The 23,608-nt window shown below is 33.0% G+C and overlaps 1 protein-coding gene across 2 annotated transcripts; it reads left to right on the top strand.

The window, feature by feature from the left end:
• The first annotated feature begins 3,963 nt into the window (after window positions 1–3,963).
• On the top strand, window positions 3,964–9,010 carry LOC105155485 (Ribosomal protein L4/L1 family). Of its 2 annotated transcripts, none has more exons than XM_011071365.3 (9): window positions 3,964–4,122; window positions 4,265–4,399; window positions 4,782–4,843; window positions 4,975–5,095; window positions 5,858–6,006; window positions 6,244–6,351; window positions 6,443–6,562; window positions 7,581–7,754; window positions 8,679–9,010. In XM_011071365.3, the coding sequence occupies exons 2-9, from the start codon at window positions 4,318–4,320 to the stop codon at window positions 8,778–8,780; spliced, it is 918 nt and encodes a 305-aa protein (XP_011069667.2). In that variant the 5' UTR covers window positions 3,964–4,122; window positions 4,265–4,317; the 3' UTR covers window positions 8,781–9,010. The 2 variants fall into 2 exon arrangements, with proteins under 2 accessions (XP_011069667.2, XP_011069668.2); XM_011071366.3 differs by having other exon boundaries at window positions 4,014–4,122; window positions 4,217–4,399.
• Window positions 9,011–23,608: the final 14,598 nt, after the last annotated feature.

Raw genomic sequence — 23,608 nt, 5'->3', positions numbered from 1 at the left:
TTTCTGTCAACGTTGTTTGATTGTAGAACTTCTCTCAAGACTTCCATGATATATATATATATATATATATATAAAATTTCATGCGAACGATAACAAGTGTACGTAAAATGATATATTAATTATCAATTATATCTTTTTTATTTATATTTTGGAACTTTTTAAATTAATTTAATTGATATTTTAATATATATTTCGTCATCAAATCAACGGCCAACATATGTCAAATTGAAGTACTTCGACTTATAAAATAATACTTTGCAGTCAAAGATTCTAGCCAATCAGACTCGGATCAACTGTATGTACACTCCAATCAAATCAAGACAAATAATTTGATATTTACCCCTTTAAAAAGATACAAATATTACAGAGATAATGTTAAAATAATCAATTATGTCTTGCCAAATATTTGATGTTTTTATTTTATCTCTTTAAATTAATTTATAAAGAGATAATACACAAGGTGTTCAAATGCATCACAACTCTACATCTTTAACACTTATATAAAGTTGAGTTCAAGAATATTCAAAGGTGTTCGAGATTGATTCTTTCGTCGAAGGTGCGTCACAAGTTGTAATATTTAATTCGCAATTACAGGTGCTAAACCCTCGAATTTACGTATAAATATCCAAATATATTTTCAAGAAGATCCAAGTGGCAAATCCACTTCCAAATCCTCAAATTCAAAGTTAAGACTATAGCGTTTAATTCGCGATTACTGGCGTAAGCTCTCGAATTAACGTTATACAAATTCTAACCAAGTTAAAAGGGTAATTTACAAAAAGATTTTATCTTTGAATTTATCAACTAAATTCTTGAAGAAAAGAATCGGAGAATTAAACAGTGATAGTACCCACATTTACCCTCAAATATATATGTTTTATTTGTCTTTTAATTTTCAGACACAATAAAATTAACACTCACATTATACTTTGAAGTATTGAAAAGCGGTCAGCAAATGGTGGTCAAAGGTTCATATAGCAGCAGCAACAAAAGAAGAAGAAATGGACAAGGAGGAAGAGAAGAGAAAGAGAAGGTTCAAGAGGGAAGAGGGCTCTTTAATTAGATGACGGCGGGGAAGGAGCTATCGGCAATAATATCGGTTCACATCGCTCAACATCACATAGTCTATTCAGATTTTATTGGATGAATACAAAAACGTATATTAAAAGAAGCTAAAAACTCATACATGATGTGTTAGCTTCATTCTTAAAGTTAAGGTTGGGATTCAACCAACAAATTCGAGCTCACGAATTCGTGTTTTATCGAACATGCGTGGATATATGTTTCACTTTATATTTTGTTGTTGTTATATATTAGTTATATTGATATATTGATTGAATTGATGTAATTTGTTATTGTTTTTAGTCATATTGATGTATCAGAGGGATAATCACAGTTTTAGTCCTCATATGTTGCTATTAATTTATTTTCAGTCCGTAAACATATTGAAGTTCTAGTTTAGTCCTTCAACTTTTAAAATATTAATAGTTTCAGTCCTTATGCCTACTTAATGACCATTTTGTCCTTTTAAAGAAAATATATATTCAAATTATCTTTTCCCTATGCTCATGATCAGGCCAAACATGCTTTCAAAAATAAACTTAAGCCTCCATAAATTCATACATTTCTTTGACCGTCTTGTTTTCAGGTATTCCGAATCCTCGATTTTACAGGTTTCCTCCAACCATACTATCGCAGTAGATGGTTCTTTGAACTGAATATATATATAGGTCATATTGTCTAAAAATTTAATTTTAGGGAATATTTTCTACATCTATTAGTTTAAACGAGTAAATATTATATCAAGAATGGTTTAGGGGTAAAGTGTATTTACCCTATAATCTTTTAAGAATTTATGAGAGTGGTTGAACTCTAATAGTTGCTAGAAACTAATTACTTGCCTGCATTTCAATTAAGAAAATGGTTGGTGTAGAAGATTCTATATATGTGCATAATTTTCATAAAATATTTATAAAATATTTTTTTAATCAAATTATATAATTTTTATAAACTTATAAATTACTTAACATATATATAAGATAAAAATGAATGAGAAAAAAAATATTAAAAGGTAGTTACAAAAAATCATGATGAGTGGGATAATTAAAAATGATCATTTAAATTTAAAATAATAAAAAAATTAAATTAGTTTTGAAATTTAGTTCGGTAATTTTAAAATTTTGACAATTTTTATTCTTTTTCAATTAAATTGGTCGAAAATATACATGTGACTTGCACATGATTTATTTAAATTATAATTTTAGTCCTACAACTTAGAGAGCATTGACATTTTTAGTCTTGTAACTTAATAGAGTTGACATTTTTTTTCTATACAAATTGATTTGCTGGACTAGAATTGCAATTTAATTTAATTATGTGCATATCACATATAATTTTTTGATCAAATTAGTCGAAAAAGGACTAAAATCGTCAATATTATAAAGTTATAGGATTAAATAGCAAAAATCAATTCCTACAGTACAAAAAATGCTATCCCTTCTAAAATACAGGACTAAAATCACAATTTTTCACCAACGTTAATTAGCCTAGTACCCTTAAGCAAACTCAACTGTTAATTATATTAACATACTTTTCCAATGTCAGTATTAAAATTAAATAAAAAATTAATTTTACTCTTGAGTTAGATTAATTTAAATGTTGATAATTATATAAACCTCCCCAAATGTTTGAACTAAATGCATACACACATATTCTAAAAATTTTAAAATTATATATACCTTCACTAATATTTATTATCATCCGACAAGTAATTTTAACCTTTTATCCTATCCACATCATTATTTTAGTATATTCATAAATTTTAAATTAATTATTAGTCTAAATTTATAAATATTTATACAAACTCATTTAAAATTTATCTGATTTATATTTATCTTAAAAATCGTGATAAAAAAACGTGAGAAGTATATATAGCTTATAAAAATTTTAAGTTCATATATCATAAAATTAATAAGTATATTTTAAATAGTTAAATCAAAATTAATTTGAATTTTATTAAAAAAATTATATTTTTGGTCCCATATAATAGAGAGTGTTGCATTTTTAGTCCAATAATTTACGAATTTAGTGCATTGATCCCATAGGCTAAACAATTATAGCATTTGGTGCAAAAAATGCTATAATTTTTTATCCTATAAAACCAAATATGCCATATTCTAAGTATAATATTATAAACTTAAATTGAATCCAAAATATTTAATTATGTCTGTGGTAAAAAATCCTTTCCAATATGTAATATATTTTTAGTATTTTATTTTAATAAAAATTAAATTATAGGGATCTGGTTATAAAATAAAAAATTTTGAAGAGAGAATTATAAAATGACTATCTTAGAAAATGTGTCTATAATTTAATTATATATATATATATAATATATATGTATCTTAAGAGATGTTGACGTAACTTATAATGAAAGATAAATGAGTGATTTTATCGCAAACATATCACTATGTTTGGTTTCATTTTTAACTTATTTTGATGTGTTTTGTGGAGATAGAGAGAGAAAAACAAAGATAAATAAATATGTGTTAGAGATAGTGTGTATGTTTGGATTTATTTTTTGAGATAATATAAAATAAGTATGGTATGTTTGATGTTGTTTAGTAGGAGACAAAAACTACTGTTCATTGTCAAATCATGTCTCTTTTATATATATTTATATATATGTATGTGTATATATATAATTTTTTTAGTTGTAGGGCCTATAATTAGTGTAAACTTATTTTGACAAAAAACAAATGAAACACTGTTGCAAAACATCTCAAAACACCACCAAAACTTTCAAAACAAATCAAGGCAAACATTATCCATATTTTAGCCCATCTCAAAGATGAAGTAAAATTGAAACCAAACATTATGTCAACATCCGTCAGTATAAGGAAAGATGGATATCATTTTTTAAACTCGAGGGGGTTTAAGTGTAAATAGATGAAACCTAAAGGGAGGGCGAGCAATTGTGACTTAAAATTTCACATTCCAACCCGACCCGCACCCGTCAAAACCGCAAAAGGGTTTATGCAAGGGTTTCGTTTTGGGATTTGCAGCAAATATTTCCCCCCTGCACTCTCCATTTCTACTCCGTACTCGATCTGTCTATTGCAGGTATCATTATGGATCAATTGAGTGTCTAGGGCGCTCACTTTTGGTTAACCGATTACTTGTCTCACTTTGTTTCTCATTTTTTCTTTTCCTGAAGCTGAATGAGTATGAGAAAATGAAGTATGTGACTTTTAATTGATTGTAGCTGGAATATTGTTCCCGGATTTTAGATACCTGTTCTTGCCTGCTGCATTGGCGATGGCATTGTCGATTTCAAGGAGAGTATTGCGTGCCTTAGGTTCCTCTGATTTTTCATCGCTACCATTTTCTCTGTCCAACGGTAGGCCATTTTCGCAAGTGCCCTTTTGCTTGGGGAAAAATTGACTTTATTTTACGTGTGTCTTTGTGTTCTTATTTTATTTTATTTTAAAATTTTTCTGAGCTTGTTTGTTTCGTCAGTGGTTATTAGTTACTGCTTCCTAATTTAAGGTCAGCTTTTATTGTTGTGTTATCTTTCTCCTGAGGTTTCTTGAGAAAAAGAACCTTGGGATAATGCACATCTTTTTCGGTTATGTTATCCTTTTCTTGTTGAATCCATTCAGTTTTTCTTTTTACTTGATGGTTAATAGTCAGTTTGTACTGCTGGGCGACCTTAATTTTATTTCTGTGTTTTTCTGATGTTTTCCTTTTTCTTCCATTTGTTTGCATTGAATTTTGAGCAGCTCTCCATGGTCATGGTTTTACGGATAGCTCATCTTCAAAGCAATCTGCTGTACTTGGAAAGGTAGATTTTTAGTGTACAACAGACACCTGTTTGTTCTTTGGAACTGCATGAATTTATGTTACAACAATAAAATTTTGTGTGCCTTGTTATGTTCAGTCAATTGAATCCTACATGAAGTGTTTCTGTATCAGGCGCCCTTTGATGCTTACCGAAGGTTTTCTACTACCATTTTGACCCCTGATTCCAGTGAAGGCTCATTTCCCTCACATTTGTTATCCTCTAAACGTGTGCTGACTCCTGACCGGGAAATAGGTACAATGTCTTAAGATTTAGCTCCTTGTAGATATCCTTATTCTAATATTGGAACACGATTATGGTTTAGTTGTGCATGCGAGGGAGTTTATCCTTTTTGTATGTGTCTTTATTTATTCTGGTGCTATTTGGCAACATCTTAGCAGATTCAAGTGGTTTCTTTAATTTCTAAGCATGTCCCTTCACTTGTGACTAAGTGACCGATGATTCAAGTCAAAGTAGATTAATGGGAGACTTCAATTTTCAGTGATAGGCATTTCTTGATTGGATCAATATAGAAAGCTATTTGCATCATAATCCTAGGGAGCCAGGAGAACAATGACTCAGTTATAAACAAGATATTGATATCTCAGAAGTCTTGCGTGCCTAATGAGGTTGGCTAATGAAGTACCTTATCCATATTCATACTATTTCTGCAAATGAATGCTTTCAGAGTTTGAATTTTCTTGGCGAACAAGTGCAGAAGTGAAATCCACTGGATGAATGTGACCCCTGCTACTTTTTAGTTGATATCTTTAGATTGACAGATTGTATTGTTTAGTGGATTCTCTCTCTCTCTCTCTCTTTTCTTAAGATGGTATACTACTTTACTTTATCTCCTGTCTTAGTTTCTTCAAACTAGTAACTCCCTGTTACAAAAGAGAGAAAAGCTTTAAGAAAATAATATAAAATTAATAGCATTCTTCTTAGGACACTCATTTGGCTTTTTTAGCTGTAATGCACTCTGGAACTGTCTGGTTCATTTTTGTATTGATGTTGTAGGTCTCTATCAGGACCTGGTGATTCCTGTTACAAATTTTCACAATGAAGATAAGGGTTTTATGGTTTTGGCTGGTGATGTTTTTGATGTACCAATTAGGAAGGATATTATTCATCGTGTCGTAAGATGGCAGCTCGCTAAACGGCAACAGGTGTGAGATTTTCTATCTTGTTGGTCAATGGGCATTTACAAAAATGATGCAACAGTTTTCTTTATGTTTTGGGCATGTGGATTGGGGTGGAAACCAGTATGTCTTTCTTGTTGGTCCATGTCGCCTGTAGGAGGCCATAAAGAGCCTTTTACTTCTCTCCACAATTCTCTTTTCCATTATTGTACTATTTTGGGTGGGCATACTGGTATTACTTCTTACATTTGTGCTATCTTTCAGGGGACTCATTCAACCAAAACTATTAGTGAGGTTAGTGGGACTGGTAGAAAACCTTGGCGGCAGAAGGGTACTGGTCGAGCAAGGCATGGAACATTGCGTGGTCCACAGGTGAGTTCATTTTGCTTGTCGGATTTTGATGGTTTGTTCTTGATTGAGAGGCTTTTTGAAGAGCATAACAGATGTCTTTCATGGTCAACAGTTTAGGGGCGGTGCTACCATGCATGGTCCAAAGCCACGAAGTCATGCTATCAAGCTAAACAAAAAGGTCCGCCGGCTAGGGTTGAAGATTGCACTTTCAGCCCGGGCAGCAGAAGGAAAGGCAAGTACAGTCCTTTTGGAATGAGTAATACGAAGTTACAGTGGGTGCTTTAGAATCTAGGTTTATGTTCAACAGTTCTGCTGAATCTAGAGAGCAGTAATACTAGCGCAAGCTTATCAAGCTTACATTGCCTATGTACATCTACAAAGCTGAACATTAAAAACTTTGGAGCCATTATTTGCACTCCTGACTAGTGGGCTCACACTTGCCATATTTGGAAATTATGGAGTAGTTGGAACTCTCACTGGGCAAACAGTCCAGTTTGCACATTAGAAGGTTCGACAACCTTATCAGAGTTGAAACTACTATATTTGGAGACAACTGTCCATCCTTCCCTGTCCATTGCTTTACATCCACACTCCTAGACTTTGTACATTTGCCTTCATAATTTTTTTAATAACTTTGAAAATCCTGGAAAATACGATAGACACCACCATCATTCAAGTAGCACCTATCATCTCCTTCAGCTAATTCTGCAGTATATCCTCCATAAGAAAGCGTCCTTGACTTTAACAGAATGAAAACTTTCAACCAAATAGTAATGTACGTCTCTGTGTAAAGCAAAATCGTCCTCTATGGAAAGCAGAATCATTCCAGGTCACTGCTGGCAATGGGAGATGTCACAGGAAGTGGGTTGAAAGTCCTTTTTTCAAGTTTGCTGTCTAGATTTGCTATGGGGATCAGTTGGTTAACTTGTACACTATAGACGTCCTCCATTATCAAGAGCTCTCTTGGTGTTTCTTACTCTCAAACTCCAAGCACCATGATCTCGAGTTTTTTATGCTACTGCTCATACTTACCAATGTGGTGGTGTCTAGGGTTCTTTCCCTCTATTTTAACTGCTTGCGCTACTGTTTAACCAAATATGATGTCTTCTTTTCTTAGTCCAATCTTGTCATTGTCACAGTTTCTCATAAAGTTTTCTTGTTCTCTATTTTGTATAATGATTTTATCCTTTACCATGCTTGCATGTGCATCATGCTGTCAGTCTAATTAAAATATTATGCTGAATATACAGCTCACAGTTTTTGAGGATTTAGAAGTTCCTTCACACAAGACGAAGAACATTGTGAACTATGTCCATCAAATGGAGAATACTAAGAAACTTCTGCTGGTTGATGGTGGTCCAATTAATGAAAAGTTGAAGTTGGCTACTCAGAATCTGCACTATGTAAATGTACTCCCTTCAATTGTAAGTCTCAAACTTTTCTTTGTTTTAAGTTTCTGCATGCAGGTGCATATGCGCAGGACGAGTTTTTGGTGCTTTAATTCAAAACCACCTGCATGGGTTTTTCTGTGTTCCTTTTTCCCTTTTGGACAAGGTAAGTATTCCAGTTTCTGGTACAAATGGGTTCAGCACATACACAGCAGATGAATAGAAGATGTAAAAGAACCATGAAAAGCATTGTGTGGTCCAAAAGCAATGAGAATGCAGTAACCCTTTCTTCTCAGTAATCTTTGGTCCCGTAAAGGCTGAGAACACAAAAGCTCTTTGTCTGCAGCTATGACTCCTTATTTGTCTTGGTTGTGTGCTTCCTATCCCTTTTTGTTTTTGGGCTTCATGTCCTTGGTACATGAAGGTCCTGGATTTGGGCATTATCTTAGGTTATTATCACGGCTAATAATTGCCTGTCCTTAACTAACATTGAAATGTTATCTAACTACGGTGCAGTTTTAAGTTTTAACTAGTTTGGGTGCAAATATGCTTTTAGTTTGTCTGCACTGTGCTATACTAGAATTTGTGAGAACATCATTTTATTCCTTAAATATTTTTACTTGTCAGCCTGAGAAGATTATGACACAGGGCTTTGTTTAGTTGAACTGAAACAGATTGGTTTTATATTTATCAGTTAATAAGAGAATTGCTATTAAGTTCATTGCCCACTTTATGTTACTTGAGCCTTTTGACACAAGTGAATTACTGCTTTCTGTTTATAGTTCATGTATTGCTTTCTTTCAAACTAAGGGGTATAATATAAGGGACACATGTGTGGTTGATGTTCTATAGCATTTTTTTAATGCCTTTTTCTCCATCTCAGTTTTTGGATGGTTTGGATCTTTTCATTTTCAGGTTTGTAACAATTGATAATATTTTCTACTATTTTAATGCTTGCAGGGTTTAAATGTTTACAGCATCCTGCTGCATGATACGCTAGTAATGTCACGTGATGCTGTGAATAGAATAGTTGAAAGAATGCATACTCCAATCAATCGCTGATTCAGTTTCTCAATGCCGATTCCCAAACTGAGTTTTGGTAGTTTATCTTGACAAAGTCATAGTCAGAACAATAGTCTGTAATCTACTTTTTATGGCAAGAAACACCTGCAACTCTGTTTGCTAGAATTCAGTTTTCAAATGCTGAATTACATTATGAAGAGAGAGCTAAGGCTGGGGTTGTTTGCATCTTCTTGAAGACAATATAGGGACTGCAATTAAGTTCGTTTTTACTGTTTCTTTCTTTCTTTCTTCTCCTTGTTTTTTTTTTTTTTAAAAATTTTGGTTCCGCATGCAAATTTAGTGCGAACATGTCAAAACTCAATATTATGAGTACCAAATAAATGTTTTGTTAAATTGGAGCTGAATTTTGTCAACTTGTAGCTCTTACAGAACATGTTGATTTGTGCTATCGAAAACAAAAAAATTCCATCGGACGCGATCCACGTTATCTTGACTGATGCCATTGCACTTTCATGTGAATACTATTACTTGCACAATCAGGGGCTGTGAGTCTATGACAGGCAAGAGAATTATTTTAAGCTATTGATTTGGTCTTGTAGCAGCTCTCTCGCGCTTGCTCATAATGCTCAAAAAAGGGAGAAATCACCAGAAGTTCCCTTTGCTGTGATGTGTGAACTTGGAGTTTAGAGGTAGCTACAAAGCACTGTTCATTCAGGCAAGTTATAAATGCCCATTTAAGAATGACATCATTTATGGCCACCTAAAACTTGTACTCTTACCTTTTGCTTTCTTGTAATGAAATTCAAACATGATACAAAAGTAATTCCATGATTCATGTCTACTTGTTGCTTGATAACACTATATCAAAATCTGCAGCTGATAGTAATATGTAGTTTAAAATTTTAAGGGTTGATTAATTTTGCCATCCAAATTTTTTCACTTTGGCATCTAATTGCCTTTTTTTTTTTGGTCAACTTATAGTCAATTTTATTAAATTTTGCACTTTGCCTTTTATAATAGTTTTCAACCAAGTTTTTTACCGAAAATACATTACATGCAGTGCATATGTGATATTTAAGAGTTATGTGATATAATATTATTCAGATATGCATAGAATGTGATGTTTTTTCAATAGAAAAATTAACAAAAAAAAGGTCATATATGGTAAAATGTGAATTTCGCAGAGTTGAAATGGTAAGTTGATAAAAAAAAAAATTTCAATGGCAAAATATAAATTTGAGTATAATTCGAATAACAAAATATAATTTACCTAAATTTTAAATTGTATTGCAAGTTAAAAGGGCACATTATTTCAAAACTATTCTTCATGTAGTAGGAAATAAAATCCTAGATTGCAATTAAAGATTCTTGGAGCCTCCCACTCTAGCCCTGAGAGCATCTTGCAAGTGAAGCTCTCAACTCTCAACCACATAAACATAAACACAGCCTGCTAAGGGCAGAAGCATGCAAGGCTGCAATAGGCTAATAAATAGTTATGAAGCCGTTTTGTTTGACAAATTGATTGGGAGGTCGGACCTATACTACATAGCATTCTTGAATCTTAAGCTCGCTTTTGTAATTTAAAACTACCAACTTTCATTTATTGTACTTTCTTAAAAATTTCAAATCTTGCACTGACAATTACTCTGAGGTGTTTGCAGTAATTTTACTTTTTTGGTGGAAAGTTGTGAAAAAAATTGTAATTTTAATTGTAATAAATGTTGAAAGTTTTTGAGAGAGAAAAAGTAGAAAGTGGAACATGTTGAAGTTGAGTGTTTGAGACAATAACTTAGTATTTACAATTTTAATAATAAGTTGCAAATTTTTTTTGTAGGAAAATGCTTACACTTTAAGTTTAAATCAACTTAATTTAAGCAGTTCAAAAATATAAACGATAAAGAAAAATAACTTTTTTGATTTATTTTTTAGTAAAATGTTAATAAATGTTTAAAATAAGCTCGCGCATGCACAACTTAAACCATGCTTCAAAATAATGAAACCTATATAAGTAATGACAAATAGTATGTAATAGACGAATTTATTACTAGTAACTGAACCGATTTCGAGAATTATTTTTGTAAATATATTATAATATTTTTTTTATGTTTATTTATTTTTAAATATATGTTTATTGTTCCTACCCTCAAGCGCACGCTCCTGCAACCCCATACATTCTTGCTCTTATATTTGCAATCCGCTTTTGCTTCTACCCTAAATAACTTAAGTTCCAATACTCTTATACTATTTCAACGATACGCAAAAGAATTCAAATACATTAAATTCAAATTATCCAAGTCGAGTAATCAACATTCTAGAGAAGGCACATAAGGATAAATGACAACTACGAGTTAGAGTCCTGTGGATAGTTTGTTACTTTATGTGAGTTTATTGCAATTTGTTTCATAATTTTTTTATTATATTCATGTATTGATTGAATCAATATATTGCCCAATATTTAATTTATTAAAACGTGATGTAATTATAAAATTACCACATAAAAAGAAAATAAGAGTTTGTAAAATCATCTATTTCTAAAATGTAGCTTTTACCAATGTTGCAACAATTGTGAAATGGTCCACCTCTACACAAACATCACTTTCTTTGTATTCCAAACATAATTGTTACCTATGAATCAAAAACTACAACCTGGCACAACTACACCCATACATCATATATTATTGTCCCACTTTCTTGTACTTTGGATGTGTAAGATGGGACATAAGTTTGGTCTCAAGGACATAACAGTCAAAGAAAATTAGAGCAATAATTATGAGAGGACAAATTAATAAAGATATTAATTGGAGAATCGGCAAAACTAAATACCTACGAATCATTACCTGAATAACACCTTCCCCACAATATGGTGTGGCCAAAAGAGCAAATTCGTCAAAATAAGAATAGTACAATATAATACAATTGTCTTCACGTTTCAAGAATTATTATAATAATGTATGTATGTTCGTATTGTTATTTAGGTACACACTGTTGGAAAATAGTGAGTGGAAAATTATAAAATAAATTTAATTAATAAATTTATTTTAATTATATTAAATCGTGGCAAGTGTTTGGTTGTGACGTGTGATACATTATAAGTTCGTGATACGTAGATAATGATTGATGGCGCACAATTCTCATCCAACTGTGCAATGTGATTGAATAGGTGTGAGTCACTGAAGTGGTGTGTCCTATTATTGAAATGATGTGTCGATCTTGATGATATATTATGTTTTTTGAGTGAAATGATGTGTCTTTTCAAATAAAAAGTCACAATCTTTTACAAGCGTATTTTCTTTGGACATGTATATTCAAGGACACATTTTCAAATCTATAAATTGGCCACTTCCATTTCATTTCATTCCCTCAATTTGAAAGCAATTTAGAACATTTCAAAGTACTTTACAAAATCAACATTTTGACTTTTATTAAGTGAGTTCTAGGATATTTTTTTGTTAGTTACTTCTCAAAATTTGTAGTTCAGTTACTTTGAGATTGTTAAAATCGTTGTATCTTGGGAGACAAATTATTGTCAATGTTAGTATTAGTGCGTGTCAATATTGCCTTAAAGATAAATAGTGAAAGTCTAGCCTTGACTTAGCAAAGTAAATATCATATTTTTTATTCCATAACTTAGGCACTGCCACTTTTGGTCCAAATGATTATGAGAGTCTCGTTTTAAGGACCATATCTTCCATTTTGTCTTATTTTTAGTCCTGTCATTAAATAATTGATGGAAATGGCTACATGAGATTCACATGGCCCGTTAAGTGTGCGTTTTGAAGGGAAAAGAGAAATGTGCCTCTAGTAGGAAAATTTTATTTTTGATCCCATAAATTATCCTAGTTCGCTTTTGGTCCCAATGATTATTGTATTATCTTTAAGAATAATAACTTAAGATTTTTCTCACTTTTCGTCCTGCCATTAGATATTTGATGGAAACGGCTATGTGAGGGGCATGTTGGAGGGAATGATGGCATGTCAGAAGCACATGTTTCATTTTCTAGGGGATTATAATTGCAACTTTTGGTAAGAGAGGAAAATAACAAAATTAAGTCTGACACTATTTGGGTCCTTCCAAACTCGTGAGAATTAAGCTTCTCAAGCTAAAAATACGACTTCAATAAGTGATTCAACTACTACAAAAAATCAAGTATCATATGTTATTATGGTAAAAAAGCATGTATCAGAACCTCGTGGAGAGCTCGAGTTTGGGAAGAAGGTTTTATGCCGTGACACTATTGCAAGTGGAAAGACCTACCAATTTGCCCAAGGGCGAAGAAAGTGACATTCTGGGCTCCTAGGCAAGTTGGACAGAATGGAAGGAGAGTTGTCTATATGAGGAAGACCATAATTTCCCTCCAAAACACCCACTTAACAGCCACATGAGTGTTATGTCGCTATTTTCGTCAATTATTTAATGGCCACGTGAGTACAAAAAATGAGACTCTTGTAATCATTCTCCACTCTGATGTCAATAACAAGATCTCCCTCCATCGCCATTTGTAGTCTTTAAAGTGAGAATCTCATTTGCAAGAGTTCTCATTTTTCTCAAACACGTTTTCTACCGTAATAACACATGATGCTTGATTTGAAAATAGTTGAATCACTTGTTAATGCCATATTTTTAGTGTGAGAAACTCAATTTTCGTGAGTTTAGAAGAACCCAGATGGTGTCAGCACTAACAGCAGGACGAAAAGTGAGAAAAATCTTAAGTTATTGTTTTTAAAGTGATAATCCAATAATCATTGGGACCAAAAGTAAACAAGGACTAAGTTAAGAGACCAAAAAGGAGATTTTTCTATGAGACACACATGCTTCGTTTTCCTCCAGAAAGCGCACTTAATGACAACGTATGCGCCGATTGTTTACTGGCGGGACTAAGAATAGACAAAATGTAGGATATTTTCCTTAAAGTGAGACTTTCATAATTATTGGGACTAAAAGTGAACCAACCTAAGTTATGGTAAGAAAAAATGAGATTTTTCTGCCTATCAAATACACAAGTATTGCATATCCATTATTTTACAACAAATCTAAGACAATATTGGTTGTGCATAATGGCAACTGAGTTTGTTACTGCATTGAACCTTGTTGTTTTTGATAGAGAAATTAATGCCTAATAGATGGCTACTTTCGATCCATGGGGACATGGGGATTTTCTATGCAAAATACTATATCATCAACGAGTTGGGTGATATGTTGTACAATATATATAGCTCAGCCAAGACTGCAAAAGATCATTGAGAGTCCTTAGACAAGAAATAGAAACAAAGATTCCGACTTGAAAAAATTCATAGCTGAAAAGTTTTTGAAATTCACAATAGTGAATTCCAAAATAGTAATGAGCTAGTCCAAGAATTCCATCTGATTGTGCATGATTTGTAGCTCAACAAATCCTCCTAGGTAGTTATTATGATGTAGAAGTTACCATCTATGTGAAAGGATTTCAAGAATTACCTAAAGCATAAGTGGGAGGAAATAGGGCTTGAGGATTTGATCGTCACACTAAAGATTGAAGAGGACAATCAATTATCTAATGTAAATTCCAAGAAAATCACGAAAAAAGCTAAGACAAATTTGATGGAATCAAGTGCAAATAATAGCGAGAAAAGAAAGTGTACTGGTGATAAGCCGAAAAATAAAAAGGCTGAAGAAGCTTAAAGGGAGTTGCTACAATTATGGTAAGCCTAATCACAGGGTCAAGAACGACCAACTCCAAAAAAAAAAAAAATCAATTCTTGACCTATAGATTTGGCATAATTCAATCTCTATATCGTAGTGTTTGAAGCCAACTTGGCGGACGACCCAAAGAGTGGTGGATTAACACTAGCATTACACACCATATTTGTTCTGACAATGGGATGTTCTCAACTACACCAATTATGGGAGGAAGCTGTTTATGGAGAATTCAGTAACCTTTGACATAGTTTGGCTTGACAAGATACTAAAAATGCTCGAAGGAATGAACCTCACTTTGATTAATGTGTTGCACGTTCTAGGTAGACCTGACTGATCAGTGGGGAAAATGCCTTTCCTCTAAGGACTCACCTCCTATTGTTGTTGGTGAAGAGAGTTTTGCCCCCTTTAAAGTGGAGGGAACTAAGTTTGCAGCAGAATCTTTTTAGCTGGTAAATGAATTTACCTTTCTCATGCAATGAAAAATAATTTATTACCAAAGAACAATCTGTTACCTCCTGTGTGAGGTTGAATTACTCGAGTGTGGACCTAAATATTTGATACTTATTTGGCACTAGGGTGCCTTAAGTTCTAGTTTTCCTCCAAACCCCCCACTTCTTTGGATGGTTTTCTTTATAAATCTACCTTACTATTTCTGCTTTTTCGTCTTATTGTTTTGCTGATGTGTTTTGAGTATTTTCTGCATAAATATGGGGGGCGATTAGTAGGCTTTCTCAACTTTTCGTACAGGGGGTACGAAGTAATAGCAGGATATTGGAATATCCCGGTACTTTACTAGGAATACATTTAAAACATGCATAAGTAACTTTTTGTAGGTAGTTAGTTGGACTTGGAATCTTACTAAATATTAAGTTGAATGTATCCATCATGTATACAAGTATACTCCTCTTTAGAGTATATTTGATGCTTATTTGGCACAAGATTCCTTGAATTCTAGTTCTCCCCCCTCTATTTCTTTTGATGGTTTTCTTTATAAATATGTCGTGTCATTTTTGCTTTATCGCCTTATTGTGACGTTGATATATTTGAGAATTTTATGCTTAAATATGGGGGGCGACTAATATGCTTTATCAACTTTTCCTAAAGGGTGTAAAAGGTAATAGAAGGATATTAGAATATCCCAGTACTTCACTAGAATGCACTTAATACATGCATGAATAATTTGTCTGTAGGTAATTAGTTGGACTTAGAATCTTACTGAATAGTAAGTTGAATACGTCCATCTTGTATGCAAATATGCTACTCGTCTGTAGTGTAGGAACTATATGTTTCCATAAGATGAGTATTCCTAAGAAATAAGTTGATTTGAACATATTTGGTGTAATACAATATACGATCTTTAGCTAAGTTTAGCTAAGTAAGGATATTCTTGCTAGAAGCGAAATCAGATGTTTTGCTGGCCTGCAAGAATGCTTTATGTTCTGAAGCAAGTTGGAAAATGCTTCATTGTATGTGTTACTCTGATGTTTGAGCAAGGTGGCTAGTGACCTCCTTCCTTCAGCAGAATAATAGCAACCAGGTTTACATTCCATGTAGCTTAGCGAGCTTGCTTTAAATCTTAAGTAAGCGAGTGTTTAAGCATGATTACAAGTTCAAGGATAATCCAGTTAGTAATCCAGCACATGTATACTTGTAAATTGCATCTTTTAAAGCTAAGTAAGTGTGCCAAATGAAGACAACTTGTTAGGGCTTATAGCCTAAAAAACGAGCAAGAATGCGCTAGCTAAGCGCGGCTTATTAAGGTTTATAGCTAGTAAGATGAGCAAGAGTACGCCAGCTAAGGATGACTTATTAAAACTCTAGACCAGTAACATGAAAAATAGTGCACTAGCTAAGAGAGACTTATTAGAGCCCGTCACTAGTTAAATGAGCAGGATTTCACCAACTAAAGGCAGCTTATTAGGGCTCGTGGCCGGCAGGGTTATCAACATTTTATCTATGCAAAATATAGCAAATGAACGAAAATTGTTCTTATTCAAGTAGCGGGATACTAATGGTTATTAGATGAAATAATAAACTCTTCTGTAAGGGCAAAATTTAAGAGTAAAACTTCCTGAGGTTGTAGGCATTTCATGGTCGTGAGAGTTTTCTTCCATCTTTATATTTGGGAAGTCGTGGTCCTTTCTTAGTGCCTTTAGGCAACTGTAGAGCAGGGTGTTTGTATATGGTCATCAGCATCCGTGTTGGGCTAGTCATAAGCGAGGTGAAATGCTCGTTCTGGGGTTGAGGGGATTGAAGCATCTTGTAGACTCCTCTATGCTCCTATAGGTAGGGGTACCTTCATTATCCCTCCTTTTGTCAGAGTTGTCTCCCTTCTTCACCAACTGAGCATATTCTAAATTAATGAATTTCCATTCACGGGCTAGTAGGTCATAGAAGTCGATGACATGCTTCTTGGCCAATGATTCAAAGAGAGATTCGACTTGAAACCTCTGCGTGAGAGCGTTGATCAGCATTTCCTAGCGGGCAGCTGGGACTTTCAAGATGGCGTTGGTGAAACATTGGACATATGCCCTCAGAGTCTTCTTTTTCTCCTGTTTTACTCCAAAAAGGTTTATCGTCAATTTCGGTATTTCTTGCTACTGTGAACTGGTATAGGAAAAAAAGTTGAGCTCTGCAAAAGAACGAAGTGATCCAGTTGGGAGCTAGTTGAACTGCTGTTAGGCAGAATCGGTTAGTGAAGTAAGAAATACTCAAAAATTAATATTATCAGTATACTTGTGCATACTGCATTATCAAACTTACGAAGGTGCTTAGCAGGGTCTGTGGTGCTATTGTAAGTAGGCAAGTGCATAGGCACCCTGAAATGATAAGGGTGTTCCTCTGCCATGATATCGTCGCTGAAGGGACCACACTCCGGTAGTAGGGCCTCCTTTACCCATTGGTGAAGTTCCACCACTTCTTTCCGAATAGAATACCAAATCTCTAGAGGTTCTTAGTTGACCCTCTCCTTGATGGTGGGATTAGCCAGTGTAGGTTCGTTCTGTTGGAGTACAAAAAGAGTCGATTTGTTAATTCCTTGATCTCGTTGAGTGCTGAGTTTCTCTTGCTTGGATGATTCTCCAACTTACTAGCACTGGAGCCCAGAGGTTGAGTTGATGGTCTTCACAATGAACTGGCGGAGCTGCTCACAGAAAAGTGGGTTGGCGACAACAGGTAGGGTTGCAGGAGCAAGAGCGGGAGCATTAAGATATCCCAATGTTTGTTCTGGAGGTGCAACTACATATCTTGCTACAACAAGGAGAGAAATGTTTCCCTCAAAAGAGTCATTAACACCACCATTATATGAGTCGGCCATTTCTCAGAACTCTAGAGCTTAAGAGTTTTCCACAGATGGGGCCAATGGCGTGTACTGGGGTCCAATCGCACCATAATGCTCAAAGGATCTTCATGAAAATCCAAAGATCAAAGGAAGACCTGAAAGAATCAAACTAACCTGCAAACTAGGGGTTCGCACTTTAATGCCTAAGTCAGTTATGGATTTACTGATAAAATAATTGAAAAACTTGAAGTAACATAAGAAATATGGTGAAATGATTGAAGTGGCTTGATAAAATATCAAGATAGAGTGATGATAATCGGTGGAGTGAAAAAATTATGAAGAAGCTTGCTGCAAATCAAGAGAGGAAAAGGAGAGTAAGAGTGAGGCTGCACAATGGCCTCTATTTATAAATTGATGGAGAGTGAATCTTGAAAGTGGTTGTGGCTTGTAATATACTGTTAGAAAGTTGTCTAAATAAAAAGAAAAAGGATTCTGATTTGGACTTATCATGAAGAAGTTATGATTCTTTGAATGAGTCACGCCAATCTGCTCGATTTATGCCTGTTTTGTTTTACCTGTTGCTTCTAGGTCAGGCCAATCTAGGAGGGGTTCATTGTAGATTTTTGAATATATATCTCTTACAATCACATGTGACATGTCATCTTGTTGTCAGTTGATCATCTTGCTAGATTAAGCTCGTTTCTGGGCTTGCCAAGTTATAAAAAATAGATGGGTTATGGACTTGATACATTGTTCATGGGCCAGTAGGGTCAAACTTGCTAAATTGGGCTCATCTTTAGGCTTGCCAAGTTAGAAAAAATAGATGAGTTATGAACTTGATACCTTGCTCATAGGCCAACAGGATCAGGCCTACTGGGTTGCTCGGTGCAGGCCCACATTCTTAGTTAAATGTTTGGGAAAAGAATATTTAAGGGGGCATCATCAACATGTATTAATTTCTTTATGCGGGGGATCAATGGAAATGGTGGATGAAAAGTTAAAGAATAATTTTATCTTTATTAGATTAAATTATAACAAGTGATTGGTTCCGATATGCGATACATAACAAGCTCATGACATGTGGATGATGCTTGATGGTGCCAGTCATCATCCAACCGTATCGAATCAATAGAATATGTGACAATCATTGAATGGTGTATCCTTCGACTGAAATAACATGTCTATTTTGATAAAATCATAGTCCTTTGGGTAAATTGGTTTGTCCATGTCGATGAAAAGTGATAACTTTTTACAATCATTTTTTTCAATTGGACATATCTATTCAATGTCACCTTTCCAACTTGTATAAATTGGTCCCTCCCATATCATTTTATTCCATCAATTTGGCAACCAATTTAGAGCATTTTAAAGTACTTTGCAAAATCAACATTTTTTCTTTTATTAAGAGAGTTTCACAATATTTTTTTTTGATTCGTGGTTCTCAAAGTTTGTAGTTTTACAACTTTGATATTATTAGTCATCGTGTCTTAGTAAACAAATTACCGTCACAGCTAGCACTAGAGCGAGGCAATATTGTTTTAAGGATAAATAGTTAAACTCTTACCTCTACTTACCTAATACAAACTACCGCATATTCTTCATGTTACATCATACACGAAAAAACCATTTAAATCTTTTCATATAATTTTCTGGAATGTATCACTGACTTGAAAATTCAAAAGTTATAGCCAAAAGTACGTCTACATCCTTAAAATATATGTGTACTGCTAATTAAATCTCAATGAAAAAAGAAAAAAATTGACTCAAAATATTTTAAAAAATTCTTACAGAAATCAAATCTTGTAACATAATTTGTTCGTATATGACCCGATTCGATCTGAACTAGAATTTCCAAAATATTGTCTATTATCATGTCTTGAATACATTACATAGATATAGCAGGAACGATAACTCCATATGGAAGATATCTCGGGCATAAGCAAAGGTGGATAAAGATAAGTTGTTCTATTTCCTGCAAAACGTTTAAGTTATTAATTTATGTGATGGATGCATCTAATCATATATGAGTGCAGTTTGTGCAATATGCCCTGTCGGCATATGGAATCAACGTCACGGGGTGAGTTTTACTTTTCCCAATTGCCACCCAATTCTGACTTCACAAGCTTTGAAACTTCACAAAATCAAACCAACAATAGTTGCATATGCACCCACCTCTTTGCTATCATTATCTCTTCATTATTTTTCGTTTTGATGAGCAGAAAAGTAATAGATTTCCCCAAAAGCCCCCAAAGCTCCTTGGCCTCACCTAAACCAACATATAGGGTAAATTATAATGAATCTTTTTTAGGTTAGATTTAATTGTATAAATACCCCTGTATTTTATAAAATTACAAATAGACCCTATAGTTGTAGCTGTAATTATAAATACATTCATTATTCAGTCACGAAATTTAACATAAGCATACTTTAAGTACATTATACTAATACCCTTAGGGGGTGTATCTGTAATTTTACGAAGAATAGGGGGTCTGAGGTGCAATATACTAACACACCTTCAGGGGTGTATATCTTTAATTTTAAAATAGTGAGGGATTATTTATGTAATTAAACCTAATTTTAAAAAATATCGATATAATTTATTTTTAAAAAAACACACAGAAAAGGGGGGGGGGGGGGGGTACACGTACATGTAAAAGTACATGTAATGTCTTCTGATGTAAAGGTAAAAAGGAGAGTTGGATTACTATTAACACACTTGCAAACTACACACAACTTTATTTTGTTTATGGAAATAAACAACTGAGTTCTTGTGTTCCCACCACTTTTAAGCCTCACCCATCTACTTAATTATTAAAGCTTACTTGGGTTTTGATCCCTCATTTCAACTTTTTAAATGAGTCTAATAATTAAGTCTATGTATGCAAATATTTTTTTACTAAGGAGAGGATATGTTAGTAGAATATTTAATTTTATGCATCATCTAATAATTAGAAACGGAAGTGAATTAGTCAATCACATGCTTCGGCTAGAAATCTAGACGAGAACTTGTGAATAATGATTATACAAAGTTATAAAATCTCAGTGTTTGCCACTTACATATAATAAAAAAGGTAAATAACGACGGGTTTTTCCTGAAATTTGCTATAATTACAAATACCCTAATAAATATCTCTTAAAAAAATTTGATTCTAGTTTCTCGATATAAATTGTTTATATTGAAAATAAACTTAGACTTAAGGCTATATGTGAAAATCCTTGTTGCCAAAATTATGCATTGAATTTTAAAATAGCTTTTTTGTCTAAATCAAATATATACCATCACACTCCAAATGAATATTCGTTGTACTGATTTTTGTAATTGGCCATATTTTTAAACTGATATTAAATATATGATAAGTGTAATATATTCTATTACATATAATTAGCTCAATTTAAATTAGAATTTTTCCTGATCGGAAGGTCAGTATTAAATATCAATATAATGCACTTAATGGGATATGTAAACTAAAAATAAATTATTAAGTGTATATTAATTTAGAGAACAAAACAACATTATATATTAACGGGATATGTAGATCCATTAAACTCGCATCATTATCTCATTCACCAACATATAATAACTAATATACTAATTATCAATATCAAATTGGCCAGAAGAGATGCTCAAAATTGTATAAACCACCAGATATTTTTGTGAACAAATCTAAGTAGGGGCATTTAGTTCTGGTGTTAACCTCCTGTATCAGTGCCTCATATGCATGGATTCTCTGCTGTAAACTTTCTTGCTGTAATATTAAAATAAAATTTCCTCCATGTAATATGAGTTTAAAAAATGTATCAAGAATTAATTGTTTATTAATTTTTTTGACATCATAGACGAATACAGTTTTAATTGATCATCTGCAATGACAATTACCCTTTTATTTTAAGTGAATTGATTGCAATTATATTATAAATTTAAATTATTAACAAATATATGAATCTACGTATCATGATCACCACCTACTGATATAATAAGCAGCAACTATTATTAGAATAGATAGTAATAATTATTGGGTCTTAATTTCGCCAATTAAAATATAACTCATTTTGACTTGGAATCCAAATACTCTGAACTCAAATATGTAATTGTTTTCAGCACAGAGCAACGGGACATCATTATATTTGTGTGTGGATGACATTTATGACTGTTTATTTTTCAAAATTTGGAGACTCACAGTACATGTTATACATTCAGTGCTAATGGGTTTGAATGAGCAAACTAAGGCAGAAATTATGAGGGTAAATTACAATGATCTTCGCTTAGATTTGACATAATTATAGACACCCTCGTTATTTGAAAAATTATCAATATATCTCTAATTCTATGGTCGTATAACAATTAGCTCAATTCGTTAGTCTCCTTTAGGGTTTCATCCATTTTGTGGTGAATTGACCAAAATGCCCTTGAAAACTAAGAACTATACTTTTATTTATTTTCTGTTTTTTATGAATTAAGTGGATAATTTTATTATAATTTTTCTTCCACTCCGTTCGATTTTCTTTTACTATTTTTTAATTTTTTTTAAAACTAGAATAAGGGAAAAGTTGACAATTTCATACCTCCATCCAAAAATTACACAATTTCATCAAACATCAGGGGAGTATTTGTAATTTTTCAAACGATAAAATATTTGTCATTATGCCAAAGTACAGCTACACCCTTTGAAGGGTGTTAGTGTAATATTTTTTACGGGGTGTTCGTGTAAGTTTTGCTTTTGAATAGGTAGTGTAATTGTAATTACAACTATAACATCAAGGGATATAACTGTAACTGTACAAAAAATAGGAGGTATTTGTATATTTTGGCCTAACCTCGGGAGGTATAAATATAATCTACCTTTCATTTTTTTATATAGATGCAATTTAGTCCATATATAAAATATACACTACATGCATGCACGTGTGTGCATGCAAACATATCAATTATTGGTAGAATAAATTCTCAAGTAAAAAGTACACATCGTATGGCCCGACCAACAAGTTCTAACTATCATTCAACCAGTGAAACGATAATCGTAAAAAGAAAACCAAATCGGTTATACTTGTCATTTGTGCATCAATGTTGTTCTCATCTTTTAGGCAAAAATTTGTAAGCATTAGTTGAACAAGAATGAAATCAAAGAATAAGATTCTTGTTGAGAAAACGTATTAATCATGTGTTAGTATTGCTTGTCATGAAAGACAGTGAAGTCTACATCAAGGTTGAACTAAACAGTGAGGTTTGAAATTAGCACTTTGCAGCCCCATTGATGACATTACAAGTCCGTCCATATATACATATGTTGTTTCTTTCGTAATACGTTGAGCTCGTTCGCAGGTTCAACTTATCGTTGTCTAGTCTAAAATTTAGGACATCTTAACTAAATATTTGACACTGCTTAATTTAAAATCATTAACCATTTACGGATTTATAAAAACACACACATTATAGTATATACTTCTATTTATTTAACAATTATATATAATTTTACTTAAGTATATTTACTTCAAGGACAAAATGTAAGTTCTGACGCCCTTGATTTGCTGCATTTGTAAAAAGGGTAACCAAATCAATTAAATATACAAAGAAACACAGAAAAAAGAACAAAGTATTGTGATATTTATTTTTTAATATACCTTAAATTTCATATTTTAGGTAATTTATAAGTTATAGTAAAATAAAAGAATATGAAAGAACGTAATTAATGAAAATCATAATAAGCGTTGACTCACTTACTATTATTTGATGCGGCTTGCGACTCGATCAGTGCCCTATTGTGCCAGGTATTGTCTGCTCTGACTTCGTATGAGTCTTACGGGTTTGTCCTAAAAAGGCACTTCGCTAGCGAGATCCACAAGAAAAAAATGACTATTGGCTACAATTTTAATAGCAGTGGACTAAAAATCGTGGTTTATAGACCACGGATA

This window comes from Sesamum indicum, linkage group LG2 (assembly GCF_026168435.1).
Source record: "Sesamum indicum cultivar Baizhima isolate 11 linkage group LG2, ASM2616843v1, whole genome shotgun sequence".
Taxonomy (NCBI): Eukaryota; Viridiplantae; Streptophyta; class Magnoliopsida; order Lamiales; family Pedaliaceae; genus Sesamum; species Sesamum indicum.
Note: the sequence above shows the minus strand (reverse complement) of the source record. Positions and strands in the feature narration are given on the sequence as shown.

What these genes read in the sequence shown, in the direction of transcription:
- LOC105155485 (XM_011071365.3), top strand. Translation starts at nt 4,318, where the DNA reads ATGGCATTGTCGATTTCAAGGAGAGTATTGCGTGCCTTAGGTTCCTCT. An exon ending in CCCGGGCAGCAGAAGGAAAG is followed by an intron (nt 6,563 to 7,580) that starts GCAAGTACAGTC and finishes CTGAATATACAG; the next exon opens with CTCACAGTTTTTGAGGATTT. An exon ending in TAAATGTACTCCCTTCAATT is followed by an intron (nt 7,755 to 8,678) that starts GTAAGTCTCAAA and finishes TAATGCTTGCAG; the next exon opens with GGTTTAAATGTTTACAGCAT.